We start from the raw sequence: 19,190 nt of genomic DNA on the forward strand, positions 1-19,190 counted from the left end.
GATATACTCCGTAATGTTTTCTTTCTCCTCGTTCGCATGCAAAAAGTCTCCTCCATCCATTCTGCGCACCACTTTCAACCTCGACACCATTCACTCATTCAGTCACTCGCTCTTTTAACCAGACAGTTTCTCTTTAATGATATTCGTGTTGACCGGCATTCGCTCTCTATCTCTTCGGCTTGGTTTAACTTATCGTCACTCATTGTGTCCCACGGCTCCTTTCATTATCCGACGACTTTATTCGTAACGAACCAGACATTGCATTTCATTGATTCTTCTTTGCAACTCCTCTTCTCAGTACTGAATTCTCTTCTTGTCGGTCCTACTTGCTGCCCGTTTGTCCCTCCTGAGCTTTCGATCGACAGACCTTCGCTGGGTCTACAAACTCCTCTTCCCGATATCAGTCCACACGTTCGTGATATCGTACGGGACCCCCTTTGGTCTCGATAGCTTATTCAACACGGCTTCCACAGTGGCTCCAATCCTCTTCAGGGCCTCGCCCATCGACCCGGCGCTTCGCTCACCAGCATCCCCGGATTCCTCGACCCGCGACCTTGCCAGTTACAGCACGTCCACGCCAGCCGACGGTCGCAAGACTCCTCAACTTCCCTCTCCCACTGAGATAGCTCAGTCGTTTGGGAACCCCGATTCTACGCCGCCGTCGACTACGTTACCACCACTGGAAAACCGAAGCAATTCGGGCACAACTTCACTGCCTGGGCTGTCAGCGCTGGCATCGGTTGCAATTGCGCCGACCTCAGATCTCAGGTATGTGAGAAATCCTCGGCTGGGATTGCGGCCATATTGCATTAGATATTCCATCTCCTGGGGGGCCGTCGGTCGGTAGTTGGTGCCTTGGAAATCAGGCAGCCACTCCGGGCGCTCTCTGTCAATTACTTCACTAATCTTATCTCTCTCTTTTTTCTCCTTTTCCCTATCGCCGCAGATCCTCTCTTCAGCATCATTCTAATAACCACCATGTTGTCAGTCTGAGCATGTCGTACGCCACGTCTTCACCAGCCGCTACCACTGGAGGCCAGGGCAACACGCCGGTAAGTCTTTTCTCTCTACTGCATATTTGACACGCTGCTGCATTCCTTTTTTTTTCCCTGTTATCAGGTGAGAGGCAGGCTTGGCACCCGGCTGCCCAGTTTGGCCTACCTTTTTTTCCCCTAAAAATCTCTTATCGCTCCCGACCGTAAATCTCCCAGATCTTATCTCGTCGTGTCCGCGCACTTCCCTCTATCTCTAATCTCTATCTCTATCTTCTATCTTCTATCTTCTATCTCCTCCCCCATTATCACTATCAGTAACACCACACATCCTGCCTCACCACTTCTCATTTTCGCTACCATTGCCTTCCAGAAATTAATTCTGCTTATGTTTTCTCAAATGGCTTCGACTTTCACTGACCAAAAACGTCCTCAATTGCAGCCCGTGTGCCAGAATTGCGGGACGTCAACCACTCCCCTTTGGCGCCGAGATGAGCTGGGCTCCGTTCTCTGCAACGCATGCGGTCTTTTCTTGAAACTCCACGGTCGCCCACGACCAATTAGTCTCAAGACCGATGTTATTAAAAGTCGCAATCGGGTGAAAACTGCCGGCCAGGTCCCGAAACGCAAGGTACGTCACAACGCGAAGAATTTTCGCGCGACTGATAAGGGTCTATTGACCCCTCAAAATTGTCTAGGCGACGTTCACTAACCCGTATCGCTTTGTAGTCTGGAGGAGGATTGGATCCGAATGGCTTATCGTCGTCGAGATCAGAAGCTGGAACGCCGCCTCTGGGCGCGCAGGGTTATCGTCGCGCTTCTGGAAAGATGTCTCCGGGGCATTCGGATCGCTCCAACTCGCCCGTGTCACGAACAGATACACCGGGAATGTCGTCTCTCCATCAGCACAATTCTAATATTGCACCGCAGCACATGTTTGATAGTGTAACTCTCGGCGACTCAAGCTTCAATCCGGCCAACACACTCCCGGCATTGCAGCTTCGGCAACCGTCCCCTGGTTCTACGTCCTCCATGGTAGACCGACATCTTGATGTACCTCAAACATATGAAGGGTTACTTGCCGCAAATACGTCTCTCAAGACTCGCGTCAGTGAACTCGAGGTTATCAACGAGCTTTTCCGGGGTCGCGTCGCGGAACTCGAACAAAGCGACGCTACCGCGCGTCGTTCCGAGATGATCGCGCGTGATTCAGAAGCAAGGCTACGTCGGTCTCTGGAGGATTCTCAACGTCGCGAAGAGGATTTGAAACATCGTATCAGTGAACTAGAGCAACATCTGTCAGACCATTCTGGCTCTGGCCCATTTCAAGGAAACGGTGTAAATGAACCGGCCATGAAGAAGATTCGCTTATCAGATGTAGTTGATTATGAGGCCGTAAATGCCCCAAAGTCTCCTAAATCTGCATAAAGGATTCACTTCTGCGAGATTATCGCAGCAATAAACCTTTACGTCTTTCTTCTTTGAAGCTACATTTTATTATCTTTGATACCCCATGATGAGGTTCGCCTGGAAGGCGAAGACACTACAAAAGAAAAAGAAGGAATCGTGTTACTGTCTAATTTTTCATAATTCTTCTATGTTTTTTTTTGTTTGATCTTTTCGACTCTCGACCGCACTGAGATGACAGCGCACTTACTCTTTGCTTCAAATGAGCAACATGCAAATGACATACCATCAGGTGTCCGAGGGAAGAGAGAAAGGAAGTTTTTCTATGGAGGAAACAGAAGAGAAGGAAAAGAACATGTGCGAATATGGGAAGGGGAGGGCAAAAGCTTACATCTTTTTTATTGCTTCTAATATCTCTCTATTTTATAAAGTCTCTTTTTGCCACTTGGTATTGGCTATTGTCTTTTTCATCTTTTTTATCGTTGTCATGAATATAGATCGGTATGGGTGGTTTAGGGATCAGCTATGGCGACTGCACCTCTTTTCTAAGTTTTATTTTTTTCTTCTGATGTATTGCTACGCTTAGGGTCCAGTCGTCTAATATCTGTATGGACTTGAGTGTATATACTGTTTTAACCTTGTGCTTTTAATTTCTGTTGCTGCCGACTGATTGACCGGCCGGCTTACTGAATCTGGTTTTTTATGTGCTGAATTTCCTATCAAACACCTTTATAACCCTCTCTTTCTCCTTTCTGCTGGGCCCTTAGTAGGTAGGTATATGCTGACGGTGTTTTCTCTGTGGTTTTGTCTTATCACCAGGATTCTACAAACAAAAAAAAAGGTTTGCAGTGTTGGACAGTGTTGTATCGCTTAGGGGGCAGTTGATTCCTCTCACGGAGCGCAATACTACCTCAGTTTACGATGAGAACTTCTGTTCATGACAGTAGTATTTGGTGATAATGAGCGGAAGTCCTCTTCAGTCTTCAGTGTTGACTCTGGTTACCCATATGGTGATTAGGGTTTGACCATGTTGAAAGTTGTATGTTATTTTAGTTAAATGCGCAGTACATAAGTTATAACTATATACAGATAAAGTACGCCGCCCGAAATGAAAAACACCATGAGAGATCTATATCCGCTTTCCTCAACCAAATGAAAATGACACGATATCAAAAACCTTTCTATCCCATCTACCGCTCCACTTCAGCGTTCAGCTCAAGCCAGTCTTTCATGACTCGGGGTTTTACGACCTCCTCTAGGTCCGTGAATCTGCCTCTCTTGCCAGATACAATACAATGCGACCGCCATCCCGCCGAGACCACTGAAAAACGTCAACCAATAAGCTGACCGGTAACATTGCAGTCCTTCGCTACAGTCCCGCTGTCCCTGTGGCCCGACAATACTGTGATGGTCATAGATTGCGCCATAAAGCAGATTGAAAATGTTTCCGCTAAGTACGGGAGCCAGGCTCACTACACCCCAGTTCTGGCTCAAGCCGGACATGCCGAATGTGTGTGCCACGACTGACGGGAAGACGCCGAAGAGGAAGCCGTAGGCTAATCCTGTAAATGATGAGATGAGGTAGAGGTGATTTGGATTGCTGATTGATGTGCCGGCTATCTGCGTCAGAGTGAAGACGACTGAGGATAGGAAGATGCACCAGAAACGAGACATGTTGAGTCTGTGAACGAGAAAGTCGCTGCCAACACCTGGCGGAATTTGTCAGTATGCGCGGTTTCAAATCAGTGGACTCTTCTTACCACTCAACAATCGGCCGAGGAAGCTGCAGAACGACAAAATCGAGACATGCATTACTTGACGATGCTGGATGAATTTGGAGTCCGCACTGTCGTCGTAATACCTCCATAGTGCTTTAGTCTGTTCCGAGTCAGATAACAGGTTACGTGGGACTTATGTCGTTGGGAAGGATGTTTACATTATTGCCAATGTTGCTGGAAATTGTTAGCTTTCCATACAAGATCTCCAGATCCTTGGACACTCACTTAATGGTCATCAATCCAATACCCGACAACAGCGCCATCATTATGAACTGCTGCCAGAACTCGCGTTTTGTGAAAAGAGCCAATCCTTTGACATCTACATAGTGTGAGCTACCTTCGTCATCATCTTCATCGGTTTGATGTGGCTGTCTGCCATGTCCGTCATCGTTCTGGGGATCCTGTAGGGACTCTGGCTTGGAAAGCAGAGACGAAGCGTCGTCTGCATCTCTTGTCTCGTCAAGCTCCGGCTTAACTGCACCACGGGAATTGGACTGTGCAGCATCGCCCGTGTCGTACAGATAGGGCGGTGTTGATGATGAAGGTAAGAGTGATGAGGATTCGGAATTTGTTCTTTGCCTACCTAGTTCTGCAGGTCGCTCATATACAAACTGATGGCGATCTTCCCCATCACGTTCTGGTACAGCGGTATAAGGCTGTTCTGGAGGAAGAATTCGAAGAAACACCCCGAAAACCACGACCATCAATGCCGTCCCCACGGCCAGCATTAGGAGAAATGGGCCTACTTGGCCGTGGTAGAATATCGCTGCCATGCTTGAAAAGAAGAAAGCACTCAGTCCAAAGGCGGCAAGTGGGAAAGCCGTAGCTGTACCACTCTTTTCGGGGAAGTTGCTTGCTGCTATAGGGTTCTATCAGAATAGTAATCTCACGGGACGGGATGATACAGTACATACCAGCCTTTATGGCTCCGGAAAATGCAGCGGATCCCCCCAGACCCGTGAGCCATGAAAAGAAACAAAGTGAACTAAGTGAGAGGAAGTCTTGTCCATGGTTGTATGCTATAAATGTCCTTAGCTCAAGTCCCTGGCAAATGTAGGAGCTCTAACGTACCAAGATAGAGAGGATAATAACCCCAAAATAGAGCCAGAGCGCCCAGTAACAAAGTAGGTCGGGGTCCTCTTGTATCAGTCAAATATCCTGTAAAAAATCCTGAACAATATAACCCAATGTTTCCCGCAATCCCCTTTGATCATTAGTCGATATGTTTCCTCGTCGGCACGGTTCGAGTTACACATACAATCATATTACTTTGCTTCGAGGACAACACCATCCGTTCGGCGAATTGGGGTGCCCATGCCGAATATGCATACTGTATTGCATCAGATCAACTATCCAATTGTAACTCTCTGAGAGGTCAGTAACACCAACATTGGTTCCACTTGCGAGCGCTATTAGTGTTGCAGCGACACCCGAAATGACCCTCTGGGTATGCAACGATCCGATTACCATGGTATCATCAAGAAATGAAGGAGAGAGTTATGTCCGCGCTTGAGATATATGAGATGTCTGCGATCATACAGAGTGTGACAATTCTATGAGGGATATAGTTCAGTCACCGATAAGGAAATGTGGCCGGCTGGGGTTCGCCGTAGGGAGAGTGGACTTCAACGAAAGACGGAGAGGGTTGCAACGATTGAATGAAAAGAAAGACGGCAGATATAAGGTAGAAGATAAGAAACAAACAAGTACAGAGATCCCACTCTCTTGAATTGCGAGCTGCGCTGCCAGACGGATTTGTCTCCGATGTCTCGTTGATAAGCTGGCCTGGCGTACGTAACCAGTCACGTGCAAAGTGACGCAGCCGGCTTTGAATGGGCTCGTGCTACCGCAGACGGCGGAGCAGGCAACTTCCTCCATCCAAACACTGAGTACAGAGAGAGACAGACCATGCATGATATTGTCCTCTTCAATTCATACAGCAAATAAGAAATTCGTTCAAATTTATATACGGCCCTTCTATTGCTTCGAGAAGTGTGAAAAAGTCGGGCGCTCAGTATGGGTGCGCTTCTTTCTATCCCAATGCTGGTTCTGCCCGGCGCTGGCACCGTACGTTCTTTACTCTTTCTACCTGATGTCCCGAGGCAGTACTGACTCATCTAGATATTTTCTGTCGCGGCTTCTTGTTGCGGCGCAGCGACATGTTCTGCTGTGTGTAGCGCATGTGGCAAGTTTCAGAGCAGGTACGTATCCGCGCTTGCACAAGCTCGGCTGGATGCTAATATAAACATGCCTATAGCATAGCAACGAGAATCGCATATGCCTTCATACTACTTATCAACTCGATAGTCTCCTGGATTATGCTCACGCCTTGGGCGCTGGAAAAATTAGAACACCTTACAATGGATTATATGAAGATCCGATGCGACGGAAAGGAATGTCATGGCTGGGTCGCTGTCCATCGTATCAACTTCGGTCTAGGTCTCTTCCACTTGTTACTCGCTCTCCTCCTTCTCGGCGTGAGATCCTCGAAAGACGGCAGAGCGATGCTACAAAATGGTTTCTGGGGTCCAAAGGTACTTCTCTGGATCGGTTTTGTCGTTATGTCTTTTTTCATTCCGGAATCCTTCTTCTTCGTTTACGGCCATTACATCGCTTTCATCTCCGCTATGCTCTTCCTTCTTCTCGGCCTCATTCTGCTGGTCGACCTTGCCCACTCCTGGGCCGAGCTTTGCTTGGAGAAAATTGAAGACAGTGACTCTCGTCTCTGGCGCGGGCTATTGATCGGCTCGACATTGGGAATGTATCTCATATCGTTCGTCATGACGATATTGATGTACGTCTTCTTCGCCAAGAGCGGGTGCTCGATGAATCAAGCAGCAATCACTGTTAATCTTATCGTCTTCTTGATCATTTCTTTCGTCTCGATTCAGCCTGCGATTCAAGAATACAACTCTCGTGCTGGTTTGGCGCAGGCTGCCATGGTTACCGTTTACTGCACATATTTGACAATGTCTGCCGTCTCGATGGAACCTGATGACCGTCAATGCAACCCGCTTCTCCGTGCACGTGGCACTAGGACAGCCAGCGTTGTCCTCGGCGCGATAGTCACCATGGCCACTATCGCTTATACTACAACTCGCGCGGCAACACAGGGCATCGCTTTGGGATCTAAAGGCGGGCACAACTATTCTGCACTTAGTACAGAGGCAAACGAGCACGGTTTAGTCACCCAACAACCTTCAACTCGACGTGAGATGAGGATTGAAGCCCTGCGTGCTGCTGTTGAAAACGGTAGTCTTCCCGCTAGTGCCTTGGATGAGAGCGATGATGAAGATGATGATGATTATGACACCAAGGATGATGAGCGCGGCTCTACCCAATATAACTACTCTCTGTTCCATGTCATCTTCTTCTTGGCTACAACATGGGTGGCCACACTACTCACACAACAATTGGATCCAGAAACTGAAGGTAACTTTGCATCGGTTGGTCGGACCTACTGGGCCAGCTGGGTCAAGATTATCAGTGCCTGGGTTTGCTATGCTATATATTTGTGGACACTCATAGCTCCAGCCATGATGCCAGATCGATTTGATTATTAGTTTGGATGTACGAATAACTGCTTTCCTAAGATGTCAAGGTTGCTGGTGTTTGGGCGGATAACGGTCTTGTTTATCGCTAAAAATTCATTTAGTCTATTGTTATTTAAGCTAAACCATAACACTGAATATACTCTTGGGATTGCTCATTCTGATATAGTCCGATTCTATTCTGTTGGAATTATTTTGCTACAACTATGTACATATCTGAATAAAAGACATTAGATAACCGATAAGATAAGTATCGATAAGAACGCGGATTTCCGCGTCTCCGCGTGTTAATTGATTTAGATTACCCAAACAACCGTGATGGGACGACGATGATGGCCACGATAAAACCTATTGAGGGTCGCTCGGTACAGTCCATCTCTGCCCATGGTAAATACGTTCGTCAATTTGATACTGACGGAACTAGGTCCATCAAATCCAGTCCGGGCAAGTCATTGTAGACCTTTGCTCGGTGGTCAAAGAACTGGTGGAAAATAGCTTGGACGCTGAGGCTACTTCGATCGGTATGAAATGTGCGATTCTTCTCTTCTGATCGGATAAGTTAATGGATTATCTGTGCAGAGATTCGTTTTAAGAATGATGGGCTGGATTCGATCGAGGTGCAAGATAATGGGAGTGGTATAGATCCTCGGAATTATGAAAGCATAGGTGCGACTTACGGAAACAGTATTGGCCCTCGGACATGCAATCAAGCTTACCATTTCAACAGCTCTCAAACATTATACGTCGAAACTTACCTCCTACGATGACCTGACATCCTTGACGACTTTCGGATTCCGCGGCGAAGCGCTCTCTTCGTTATGTGCGGTTTCCAATTTCCGTATAATCACCGCACAGGCGCACCAAGCACCAAAGGCGAATAAATTGGAGTTTGAACACTCAGGGAAACTCAAGGGAACACAGGTAGTTGCGGGACAGAAGGGGACGACGGTATCCATTTCGAATTTATTTTCCAGGCTTCCTGTGCGTCGAAAAGAGTTGGAGAAGAACATCAAGCGCGAACTGGCCAAGGTCGTCAATCTACTAAACGAATATGCTTGTATTAGCATCGGCGTGCGGTTCAGCGTTAAGAATACGGATTCTAAGAAGAGACAACTCGTGCTGTTGACAACCAAAGCGAATTCATCGATAAGGGACAACATTGCAAATGTCTATGGAGCTAAAACACTGTTGACATTGATTCCTCTTGAATTAGAGCTCGAATTTGAACCATCTGCAACTGGGAAGAGACTCAACAGGGATCTAAATAAGATCCATGTTCGGGGTTATGTCTCACGTCCTGTGGTGGGAGAAGGAAGGGGAACACGCGACCGCCAAATGTACTATGTCAACTCACGGCCATGTGGTATTCCGCAAATCGCCAAAGCCTTTAATGAAGTATACAAGACCTACAACATCTCTCAGGCGCCATTTGTCCTGGCCGATTTTCAGATGGATACGAATGCCTACGACGTGAATGTTTCACCGGACAAGCGCACTATTCTTTTGCATGAATCCGCTGCGCTCATTGAATCGTTGAAAGAGGCCTTGGATCAACTATTCCAGGAAGCAGAGCAAACCGTCCCACAATCCCGGTTCACTAGTAACAAGCAACAAACCGATATTCAGCAACGGTTCCAATCATCGCCCATGGGGGGCATCACCGATAGGTCTAGGATTACACAAGCTACTCCTGTTGAAGAAAGCCAGATTGATATGTCCGAACAAGTCCAAGTAACTCCTCAACATACCCAGGAAGATCAAGCCGAGGAAGAACCAGAGATTGAAACTGTGACACAGGAGGTTACCGACCGTCAGATCATGGTGGTCGATACCCACGCAGGCACTGAAGAATTGGATGGTCCTGAAGATGCCGATGAAGCGGTCAAAAGAATCAGGGCACGAGCTGCTGAAATGTCCCCGCAGCGGAATGAACGACGAATCCCAACACTGCAGAGCAAGTCTCCGGCGAAATATGCAGGTGTGGTTCAGAATGCCTTCGATCGGATGCGCCCGAGACGACCACCAGCTGAAGTCGCCACAATCACTATAGGTGACAAAGTTACAACCTCAATCGTCGGTCATGGTGTTTTACGGAAGAGAGACTCGTTCTCTGCGGTCAATACGGAACGCACGCGGAAATCAAAACGAAGAGTCCATACCCCATCTAGACCAAACATATTCAGCCAAAACCTCAAATCATTTATAGCTCCAGGTTCCCAGACTCAAACTCAAGAGTCGGACGTTGAAGATGATGGTGCCGAGGATGATATTGATGAGGTCGACGGGAACAGTGACGAGGAGATATTAGAGGGTTCGCAGCCCTCAGTTCAATCCGAGGAATTACCTGATGACTCGGATCCAGTCAATGAAATTGTCGAGAGTTTACCAGCCTCTAATGAGCCTGATAGAGATGTTATAGATGAAAAGGAGAAGAAAGCTCGAGAAGACGCCAAGGTGCAAGATCTTATTCGAAAAGCGGAGGAAAGAGCGGCAACCCACAGCGAGAATCACAGCAAACGTGGGAAGTGCATTGAGAAAGGACAACAGACCAATAAACATTCAACAGCCCAACTCGTTGGAACTCTTGAAAGCTCTCTGACCAAGATCCAAACTCAAATGGAGGCCCTCCAGAAGCAGTTGCAGTCATACGAAGGATTTGATGCCACAAAAGAGGAAGAAGAATTATTTGGCAAGCAACAGAAGACCGGCGAGGAACGTCTATCATTGACCGTGTCGAAAGACGACTTTGCCAAAATGCGGATTGTAGGACAGTTTAATCTGGGGTTTATACTTGCGACCCGATCACATGGAGTGGATGAGCCAACGGCTCCTACACAAGACGAACTATTCATCATCGATCAACATGCCTCGGATGAAAAGTACAACTTTGAGCGACTTCAGGCCGAAACTGTTGTACAAAACCAGCGTCTCGTACACCCAAAGACCCTAGACTTGACGGCCGTCGAGGAAGAAATAATTAGAGAGAACAAGGCAGCTCTCGAGAAGAACGGATTCGTCATCGAAGTGGACGACACTGGTGACGAACCTATCGGCCGAAGATGCAAGCTCATATCACTTCCGCTAAGCAAGGAGGTCGTCTTTGATGTTCGCGATCTCGAAGAGCTCATTGTACTACTTTCCGAAGCTCCAACCGCGAGAAATTCTTTGACGTCGGATACATACGTACCTCGACCGAGTAAGGTACGAAAGATGTTTGCAATGCGTGCCTGTCGATCAAGTATTATGATTGGTAAGACATTGACTGTCAAGCAAATGGAGAAAGCAGTGCGGAATATGGGGACCATTGACAAACCCTGGAACTGTCCTCATGGCCGGCCAACAATGCGACATTTGATGAGCTTGGGGTCTTGGGATGAATATGATGAATACGGGTTGAGCAGTGAACGAAATATTGAGCAAGAAGAGTTGCACAATCCTTGGCAACGATTCTATCAAGGGCAAAATCAAGAGAAGGAGGAAGAAGAAGAGAGATCTGAGGAGGGTGGACATGAAGATTGATTAATAAATAATCGACCATATAACTATGATTGACAATTTTGCACTAGAAAACATTATAGTCATAACATAACAATTTCATAATATATGTCATCAGTCATCAATTCATAAAACAGTAGTATTTAGTTTACTCCAATTCAAGTTGAAAAAAATTACCACCACCATTTCCACCATCCACCAGCGCTCTTCTTGGTATCACCAATGGTTTTGATCTGCTGCTGACCACCGTCCTGATCCCGTGGACTGATCTTTCCAGAAGACTCAGAAATCGCGCCCGACGTGGCTGATGTACCAGTTATACCGGATGCGGAAGACAAAACATCATCCAGAACGTCAACAGGCTCTTGAGTGACCTTCTTTCTATCCCCATTCTCTCTTTCCGTCAAGTCTCCATCTTCTTCCTCATGTAGTCCGTCACGTAACTGCTCCTCGTGATACCCTTCTTCTTCCCTTCTAACCCTATCGTCCTCTCCCTCATGTCCTTCCTCGCCTTCAACCAATCTCAGCACCTCCTCAACAACAAGTAAATCCCTCTCGATCATCTCAGCCCAGTTCTGTACGTCGCCAATCTCCTTCAATCCCTGGCGTGCAGTATCAACAACCTTGTCCCACTGATCGTTTTGCTTTGATAGTTCAGCTGTATGTTTTGCTAATACATTCTCTTGCTTTTGAATTACTGCTGCATTTTCGTGTAAATCTACTGCTCGGGCCCGAAGATCGGCTGAGACCGTTTGGCCGACGGAGTGGAGAGATGCAGTGAAAGCGGTGCGGGCTTCGAGTGTGTGGCGAACTGCTTCTTGTGGGTCCCGGGGTTGATTTGCTGTTGTAGGAGACAGAACGGATGAAGAAGAGGACTGATGGGTAGTTGTTGCTGTTGCTGTTGCTGTTGCTGTTGCTGGTTGTGGTGAGGTTAGAGATGAGGCAGCATGCGTAGGAGATCTTTCTGTGCTGGGTTTTTGAGGGGCGGGCATTGTTGTTGCAGTAAGTGAAATGAGCTATAATTGTGTTTTATAGGTATAATCCCAAGGTGAAAATGGTTTATAGCTGAGTAGTCTAAATATTGAAGTGGATAGTAGTCAAGCTTAATCAACTTCCCCGCCTGTCAAGGTCTGGATTTGCATATCATTTGCTGATAAGATAAACATCGACGCGGCCCGCCCGAGAACCACGATTTATCGAATCCGAGCTTTGTGGTACGTAAGCTATTTAGAACCTTGATAATTAACTATCAGATGCAAGATTGCTAACCGAAAAGCATTGATTCCACCGTCTATGCAAAGAAAATTTAGCCATGATACATGTATCGAAAAATCATACGTCGGACGCCCAAACGACTGAAAAAGCACGTTGACAACAAAAGATGCTTGGATAAGGCACCAGCAAGCCATGATTAGATCCATTCAGAGTGGCCATATAGTATGTCAGGAGGAAAATGAACAAATTAAACGCCGTGTTTTGCTTCCAGCCTCAAATATCGACTCGCTAAGAAAATCTTATTACACAATGGGAGAAATAAATGACGAAAAAAAGTCAAACCCGAATGCAAATCACATGTTGGCAAGTTCTTGATCGATTTGCGAATCGATAAAGGTGCGTCGCTCGCCGACCAATTCGGTCTGAAGCCGTTGTTCGACAAGAGCCCTCACTAATCAAACGGTTAGCACTTTTTTCATATTAAGGGATTGGTCTTATCAAACCTTGCTTCTTCGTAACGTTATCAAGATCAACTTCAGCTAGGACCTGACGGATGGCCTCCACGATCGTATGATCATCAGGTCCATGACCGGGCCCAGTTCGGAAATCCATCACGGTGCTTACAGGCCGAGAGCCGTAGCCACCAAGGGGGCTTCGCTGACGACCCGGCACACCCAGGAGATTGTCGGTACTTTGCATCATGGGCATGCTTAACCTGCTTGCATTCATCGGGTTGTCCTGATAGCTACTCATGTTGCCCATGGACATATGGCGCTGTGCGTGACCACCAAGTTGAGGAGCATCCGTGTATCGGGTGAAAGAGGACATCCGCGAGTTGCGATTATTGTTTCCACCAAATGCAGCAGGGGACTGAGGAGGCATGTACGAACCACGGCCACCAGGGAAACCTGTCAAGATAGTGGATGCTGGCTTGACTGACGAATACGTAGAACGGAAATCATCCATCTCCATTGCCGCATCATCAGTATAATACATAGGTTGCTTCTCCTCTCCGTATTCGACGTTACCCCGTCGACCAGGCAGGTTGTTAGCAAGGGCGTAGTCATCCCATCGTTGAAGTGGGATGCTTCTAGGGTCAAAGACCTCGTCTTCAACAGCCACCACACGTTGATCGCCTTTCTCTCCGATAACAACACGTGTGTTTCCCCACGTGAAATCATCCTGTTTCCAAAATGAATAGAGGGGTAACACAACCGAGTATATTGGGAAGGCACACAGGTAAATGATCATCCAGCCAATGTGTTGCCATTGCCGTTTAAGAATGAAGATGATAGCCTGAAGGCCGTAAACAGCAGCCAACATGACAATGGAGATAATACCGAAATTTCCCTTGTTCGTGGCAGCCAGATAAATGAGGTAAATCAAGTATGCGCATGTGGCAGGTAGGATGATCGTACCCAAGAGATCGATCAAGACAACGAAACGCATACTGAAACAGCAGAAACCGCACAGATCCTTAAGGGCAGCCAACTCTACCAGGTTGTGTATAGTCGAGTTGATCCAGCGACGCCTTTGGGATACAAGAACGCTCCATGTTTCTGGAGCAGCAGTGCTGGCATAGGCATCGGCAATAAACTTGTAAGACATGGTAGGGAAATGCTTTGCCATGAGCGTCGTAAGGAAACGATCCTCTCCTAGGGCCAAGAGGTTCTTCTTATGCAAGGTGTCAAGGTCGCCATCAGAATACTCCTTAATAACTTTATCAGATATGATCAACGGTCGCCCTTTATCAGCTGTTCGTAGGCGGTACATGCAGAAACTATACCGCCATATAGATTAGTAATTACTCCCGATCATAATTTTAGAAACGATGTAACTCACCATCCGGGAAGACAAGTGACACTGCCAAAGATGGATTCAAAAGCTTTAGAGAGATGGTGGGAAATGTAGTATTCGTAAACTTGAATCATTGTCCACCAACTTCGTTCCTCATTCTGCAGACTAGTTTCACCGCATATACCAGCAATTCGCGCGTCGTTGGCACAAGCAGCAACAAGTCGGTTAAGGGAATCTTCTTTAACACTAGTATCAGCGTCGACCATGAATAGGAACTCGTACAGCTCAGGATCGACACCGATCACGTTGTTTATCTGATGGAAGATTTCCAATTCCAGTGGCGACATCGGTGCTCTATGATGCACGCGGTTGAGGAAGTTGAGTAAAAGGACTTGGGAATCACGCTTTCCACGATTTCCTGGCTTGGACTTTGATTGCTCTGATTCCTTTCCAACTTTGACAATAACGATGTAGGGGACAACATTGCCTTCAAATTCATACAAACCCGAGTAGACCTTGCCGTAGTTCAATTGGTCGCTTCCTTGGCCAACAGATCTGAATGGTAGAGCCGGTGGGTCGACCTTTGGGTCTACACCGAGGATGTCAAGCACAATCTTTGGAGTGGGCCTATCGTTTCCACCTCCCACAATCATTCCGTCACAGACGACACAGATGAGTTTTCTCTTGTTATCGTACTGAAGAGCTGTGAGCGAGTCCAGACCTTTCCGAAGCTGATCTTCGCCCTCTGTGTACGCCGGAACCTGGCAGATGACAAACTTGTCTTGAGGGGCCGGGCGAGGCTTCGAGCCGAATTGAAGTGCAGACAAGAATTTCACTAGAATAACGGAGCAAACGACGATTGTAAATGCTAACAGAATCCAGTTGTTGACTGTACACTTTGCCGACTGCCGGAAATCCACCTTTCCGACATAGAAAACATTCTTCATGCAATTAAGGGCATTTTGAAACTCGACTGAGTTCTGCCACTTGCTGGTAATATCTGAGCCCACGTTTTGTTTGATCAGAGTTGTCACGGCACTAGGCAGAAAGTCGTATTTGGAACCAGTCAACAAGTTGGCGGTGTAAAAATAGTCGGTCAAATCATATATCCCATTGTTGATAATCACCCAGTTTCTTGCGTCATTGTTTGCCTGCTCGGTTACTTTGTCCCTTGTCCACACAAGGTCCCCCTTGTAGAATTGGCGCATGAAGGGGAGAAAAGTGTCGGCATACCAAGTGATATTGTGCAATGCAGAGGTGGTGTATGGACTTAGAGGTCCGCTAGTGTGCATGGCATTTGTTTGAGATGCAGCGTTGGAGTTGTTGAGCTGTAGAGCCACGGAGGTATCCGACACAAACGCTGCACAGCCTTGAGTCAAAGGAACCGGGAAATAAGGATCTAAGATTAGCCCTGCAGACCACTGCATATTCGAAGCACTAGTCTTTATAGCAGTGTCACTGTGCTGTGTTCGCCAGAATTTGCTGATATCATAGACCGAGCCACGAACACCGACGTAGAAATCATTATCACCTTGGTGATAGCTTAGTTCTTTCTCGTTCCAAACTTTGTTCTTGTTGGGACAGAGTAAAGTGCCGAATTCAACGATCCAGAAAACCATTACCGCATTGAAGAAAAGTATGAGAGCTACAAGTACGACTTTCTCTCGCCATGCCATACGAATGTCTGGCCGCTTCATGCGGCCAATGTACCGTAGAAGGAATGATGGGATCCAGAAAGTACATGCCCACACAAAGCCAGTCCAGAGACGTCTGCCCGTAGTTATCTTTTTCTTCTCGATGTGCTTGCGCTGGCCAATTTCATCATCGCCCGCGAGACGATTCAATTCAGCTTGATAATAAGCGTCGTCGCCTTTGTAGTCATCACCCTTTGATCCCAGCCCATAATCGCCGCCCATAGAATGTATAGTCTGGTTATTAGTTGGAGCAATTGAGCGAGCTAGGCCAGGAGACAATGTGCTCTGTCTATTGGCGTTGAGAAGATTTTCTCGACTAGCTATGAAACTGCCAGTGTCTGCAACGGGGATTGCAGGAAAGAATCCTGACCCATTCGGATTCGGGGGTGTGGCAGAGTAGCCACTCTCGAAAGGGTTAACAGGCATATCACCATGAGGTTTGAGATCCAGCATTGACTCGGCTTCCCACCAGGCACTTTCCCGCATCCAGATCCGTTCCTTTCCAACAACAACGTCTCCATTACTCCAACCTCTCTCAAGGATCCAGCTTTCGACGCCATCCTTTCCTTCCTTGCAACCTAGAGGCGCATACCGGTTCACAAACTCGTCGACGTCAAAGTCTGCAGTGAAATCGAGATGCTTATGTCGTCTATTTGCCCATTCGGGCAGTCGCCACTCCCGCAGTTGACGAGAAACGGCACCGGCGGACCATGGAGACATCGTGGCGGGCGATGCTGCAAAAGCCTCGGGTGTATCATCTGTAGGATGAATAGCAAGATGATACCATACTCTACTACTACCTAGAGTTGCAGCGAGGTCAAAGCGGCCGTGTTTACCGAGGGTTATACCTTCGTTCGGATCTGGGAAAAGGATATCCCTAAGGAAGCCGCCAATCTCCACCTCGACACCGACCTTTTCTAGAACGGCCTGCCTCTTATCGTGTAAATGTTCACGCTCACGGAAGGTAGCGCTTTCGGTAATTCCGAGATCAGCTTCGACCTCAGTGACAGCGTGTTTCATCTCATTTATGACAGACTGACCGGGGCTGACGATCTCGACACCATCCTCTTTCATCTCAGCGTTGATACCCTGTCCATCATTGAAGATACCCTGAAGGGCAACAGCCTTGCCAAGAGGTGGGCTTGGAATATCAATAACAGTAATATTCACTGTATCTGAAGCGTCTTCTGAGTTCCACGGAGCACCGGATCCATCACTTGATTCGTTTTCCTGGTCAGCTTTTATTTGCGCGGCGATTGCTTCATTAGCTTTGGATATGACCCAATCGACCAAGGCCTCATAGATGCCTGTGACGAGAACTGTGCGGTCATCAGTAGAGCAGCCGTGAAGCAAGGCTTCCGGATCTACGCCCAGAAGCTCAGCTGCTTCTTCACAAACTTGCTCGAGATCTTCTTCATCGACCAGAAATCCCAAGGTATTTCCCAATTTGAGAAGACCCGCCAAGACTGACAGGAGGCTTCTTTGTGCGGCACCCTTGATGCCAATTGCTTTGAGAGCAGATCGAAAGTCTTCGGCGGCCGCAGCATCATCTGCAGTAGGTAAAAAGGAAGGCGGGTCGTAGGTTCCGGACTTGTTCAAAATTGAATAGGTCGAAGGTGCTTTCAAGTCAAGGTATTCTTTCTCCGCTTGGCTAGACGTCGCATTGATCAGATAATAGAAGACATCGAAAGCACGGTAACCAGGTTCAGCGGGCACGTCTAGCAAGCCCCTTGTAAGATTGAGCCCTGACTTGGATAATGCTAGTGTCAAGCCAGTGACGTTACCACCGAGAGTGAAGGTATAGGAAACTGCCAAGGACGAGTATAGAGAATACGAGGGGTTGAAAGGCGTGACTGCGGTGACGAACGGACGAATAGCATTAAGAGAGGCGTATAATACCTCAGGAGTCGACAGTGGTAAGGAAGAAAGGAACGAAGGAAGTAAGCTAGGGCACGATCGATGAAGGGATCTATCGAACACGTTAGTATTCTACTAATATAGCACCGTCATAGTCAGCAAACACACCCTAGCACAATACAGCCGTCCTCTGCTCTGCGTCGTGCGTGTTCCCAAGCTCTCTGGCCCAGCTGGGGATCAACGATACCCCCCGGAGTGCCATCCGGATTTAAATTTGATACGGTGAGCCATGTGTTTACCACCAGGCTTGTCCCAACTTCCAGTGAATATGGTTGAGATGTCGAATATGCGTTGTGGAGCGAATTAAGCAAGGTCGTCGTAGATATTTGAGAAGCCGACTTCGGTAGACCAGGGCTCGAGGTGGTCGAGAACATCGAATAGCGGTTCGACATAGCTGTGATCGTTGCTGTTCAAATCTGCCGAGGAAGACGAAATGTGACACTGATCCTAGGACATTAGCCAACCTCCACGACGAGTGAATGCAGTCGTCGTCGTCCTGGTGCTGTCTTCCTGAATGTGTTGGGTGTTTGATAGATTTGATATGTCCAGCAGACGTAGGAAGAGAAGAACGAGTGCAGCCAAAGCAGTAACAAGTCCTCGGTTGACAGGGTAGCGTCCCCTGTTTGTTTTGCAAGCGAAGGAATAGATCAAGCGAATGTCGACGGTGATATGCCACAAAATCAAAAGATATCACCGATATTAAGGATAATTAGAGGTGAACCGAGCGAAGAAATAAGGAAAAGCGATGATTTGGGAAGCGACTGGAAGAAGAGAACATGCCTCCTCGCTCCTTCTCCGTTTTCAAAGTGGCAGGCGGTTTAGGCGTGTATTATAAATTACGCGTAACGTATTTGACGTAACATTCGGAGGGAAACTGTTTTCAGACCAGTTCTTCTTCGCATTGAATACCATAAATTACGACATGGCTAGGATCTGGGTTCTCGGGACAGTTGACTTTAGTTGACTTTACTTCGTATGATTGATTATATTAAGAGAACGCGATTCTCTATGCTTTGGTACTTTTTTTTTTTGATATAACCACAGGATACAAAATCCGAACAACTCATCGCTTGCTCATACACTGTTGAACAGATAAAGGTGGCGATGAGAGTGAGACAGATGCTGTGTGTTTTATCTATGGATTATTTATGCCGCCCCTTGTTTTGTATGATACATGGTACGCGCTACCGATGGTACGTTACAGCTGGTTTGTGTGGGTCAGCTTCCGGAACAAGAATGCCACACCTGATGGTCAGTTGTCTTTTACTCCTTACAATTCAAGAGACAGACAGTTCCCAGGCGAGCGCGATAGTTATCCAATCAAACAGATTATTAAATTGTGTT

The 19,190-nt window shown here is 47.3% G+C and overlaps 6 protein-coding genes across 6 annotated transcripts, besides 2 other annotated features; 3 read left to right on the top strand and 3 right to left on the bottom strand.

Annotated features, from left to right (window-relative positions):
- Window positions 1–1,392: 1,392 nt before the first annotated feature.
- On the top strand, window positions 1,393–3,250 carry TSTA_056900 (GATA transcription factor (AreB), putative; the record flags this gene model as incomplete). The annotated part of the gene is made up of 2 exons (XM_002487259.1): window positions 1,393–1,623; window positions 1,722–3,250. 2 exons carry the CDS (start codon window positions 1,393–1,395, stop codon window positions 2,418–2,420), a joined length of 930 nt encoding a protein of 309 aa, XP_002487304.1. The 3' UTR covers window positions 2,421–3,250.
- A 178-nt stretch (window positions 3,251–3,428) lies between these two features.
- On the bottom strand, window positions 3,429–5,924 carry TSTA_056910 (MFS transporter, putative). Its single transcript, XM_002487260.1, has 8 exons — window positions 5,567–5,924; window positions 5,436–5,507; window positions 5,249–5,381; window positions 5,092–5,196; window positions 4,403–5,036; window positions 4,336–4,351; window positions 4,160–4,277; window positions 3,429–4,108 (listed from the first exon to the last, which is right to left on the bottom strand). Exons 1-8 carry the CDS (start codon window positions 5,645–5,647, stop codon window positions 3,615–3,617), a joined length of 1,653 nt encoding a protein of 550 aa, XP_002487305.1. The 5' UTR covers window positions 5,648–5,924; the 3' UTR covers window positions 3,429–3,614.
- Window positions 5,925–6,037: 113 nt separating this feature from the next.
- On the top strand, window positions 6,038–7,891 carry TSTA_056920 (membrane protein TMS1, putative). The gene is made up of 3 exons (XM_002487261.1): window positions 6,038–6,244; window positions 6,299–6,378; window positions 6,435–7,891. Exons 1-3 carry the CDS (start codon window positions 6,194–6,196, stop codon window positions 7,738–7,740), a joined length of 1,437 nt encoding a protein of 478 aa, XP_002487306.1. The 5' UTR covers window positions 6,038–6,193; the 3' UTR covers window positions 7,741–7,891.
- Window positions 7,453–7,502: a microsatellite.
- A 169-nt stretch (window positions 7,892–8,060) lies between the features above and the next one.
- TSTA_056930 (DNA mismatch repair protein (Pms1), putative) lies at window positions 8,061–11,247 on the top strand (the record flags this gene model as incomplete). Its single annotated transcript, XM_002487262.1, has 4 exons — window positions 8,061–8,123; window positions 8,153–8,249; window positions 8,308–8,394; window positions 8,456–11,247. The coding sequence occupies 4 exons, from the start codon at window positions 8,061–8,063 to the stop codon at window positions 11,245–11,247; spliced, it is 3,039 nt and encodes a 1,012-aa protein (XP_002487307.1).
- TSTA_056940 (uncharacterized protein) lies at window positions 11,248–12,215 on the bottom strand (the record flags this gene model as incomplete). The annotated part of the gene is made up of 2 exons (XM_002487263.1): window positions 11,248–11,290; window positions 11,401–12,215. 2 exons carry the CDS (start codon window positions 12,213–12,215, stop codon window positions 11,248–11,250), a joined length of 858 nt encoding a protein of 285 aa, XP_002487308.1.
- Window positions 12,109–12,142: a microsatellite.
- A 271-nt stretch (window positions 12,216–12,486) lies between the features above and the next one.
- TSTA_056950 (chitin synthase, putative) lies at window positions 12,487–18,238 on the bottom strand (the record flags this gene model as incomplete). The annotated part of the gene is made up of 4 exons (XM_002487264.1): window positions 12,487–12,889; window positions 12,942–14,218; window positions 14,281–17,898; window positions 17,955–18,238. The coding sequence occupies 4 exons, from the start codon at window positions 18,236–18,238 to the stop codon at window positions 12,792–12,794; spliced, it is 5,277 nt and encodes a 1,758-aa protein (XP_002487309.1). The 3' UTR covers window positions 12,487–12,791.
- Between the last annotated feature and the right edge of the window lie 952 nt (window positions 18,239–19,190).

The sequence above is a fragment of the Talaromyces stipitatus genome, genomic scaffold (genome assembly GCF_000003125.1).
Source record: "Talaromyces stipitatus ATCC 10500 scf_1105507295487 genomic scaffold, whole genome shotgun sequence".
NCBI classification, from domain to species: domain Eukaryota; kingdom Fungi; phylum Ascomycota; class Eurotiomycetes; order Eurotiales; family Trichocomaceae; genus Talaromyces; species Talaromyces stipitatus.

Excerpts from the sequence above, each read along its gene's own strand:
- TSTA_056910 (XM_002487260.1), bottom strand. The coding sequence starts at position 5,647 with ATGGTAATCGGATCGTTGCATACCCAGAGGGTCATTTCGGGTGTCGCT. Across the intron at positions 5,382-5,435 it reads CGAAGCAAAGTAATATGATT|GGGATTGCGGGAAACATTGG; the intron begins GTATGTGTAACT and ends TAATGATCAAAG. Across the intron at positions 4,109-4,159 it reads CCTCGGCCGATTGTTGAGTG|GTGTTGGCAGCGACTTTCTC; the intron begins GTAAGAAGAGTC and ends AAATTCCGCCAG.
- TSTA_056920 (XM_002487261.1), top strand. The coding sequence starts at position 6,194 with ATGGGTGCGCTTCTTTCTATCCCAATGCTGGTTCTGCCCGGCGCTGGC. Across the intron at positions 6,245-6,298 it reads TTCTGCCCGGCGCTGGCACC|ATATTTTCTGTCGCGGCTTC; the intron begins GTACGTTCTTTA and ends TGACTCATCTAG. Across the intron at positions 6,379-6,434 it reads TGTGGCAAGTTTCAGAGCAG|CATAGCAACGAGAATCGCAT; the intron begins GTACGTATCCGC and ends ACATGCCTATAG.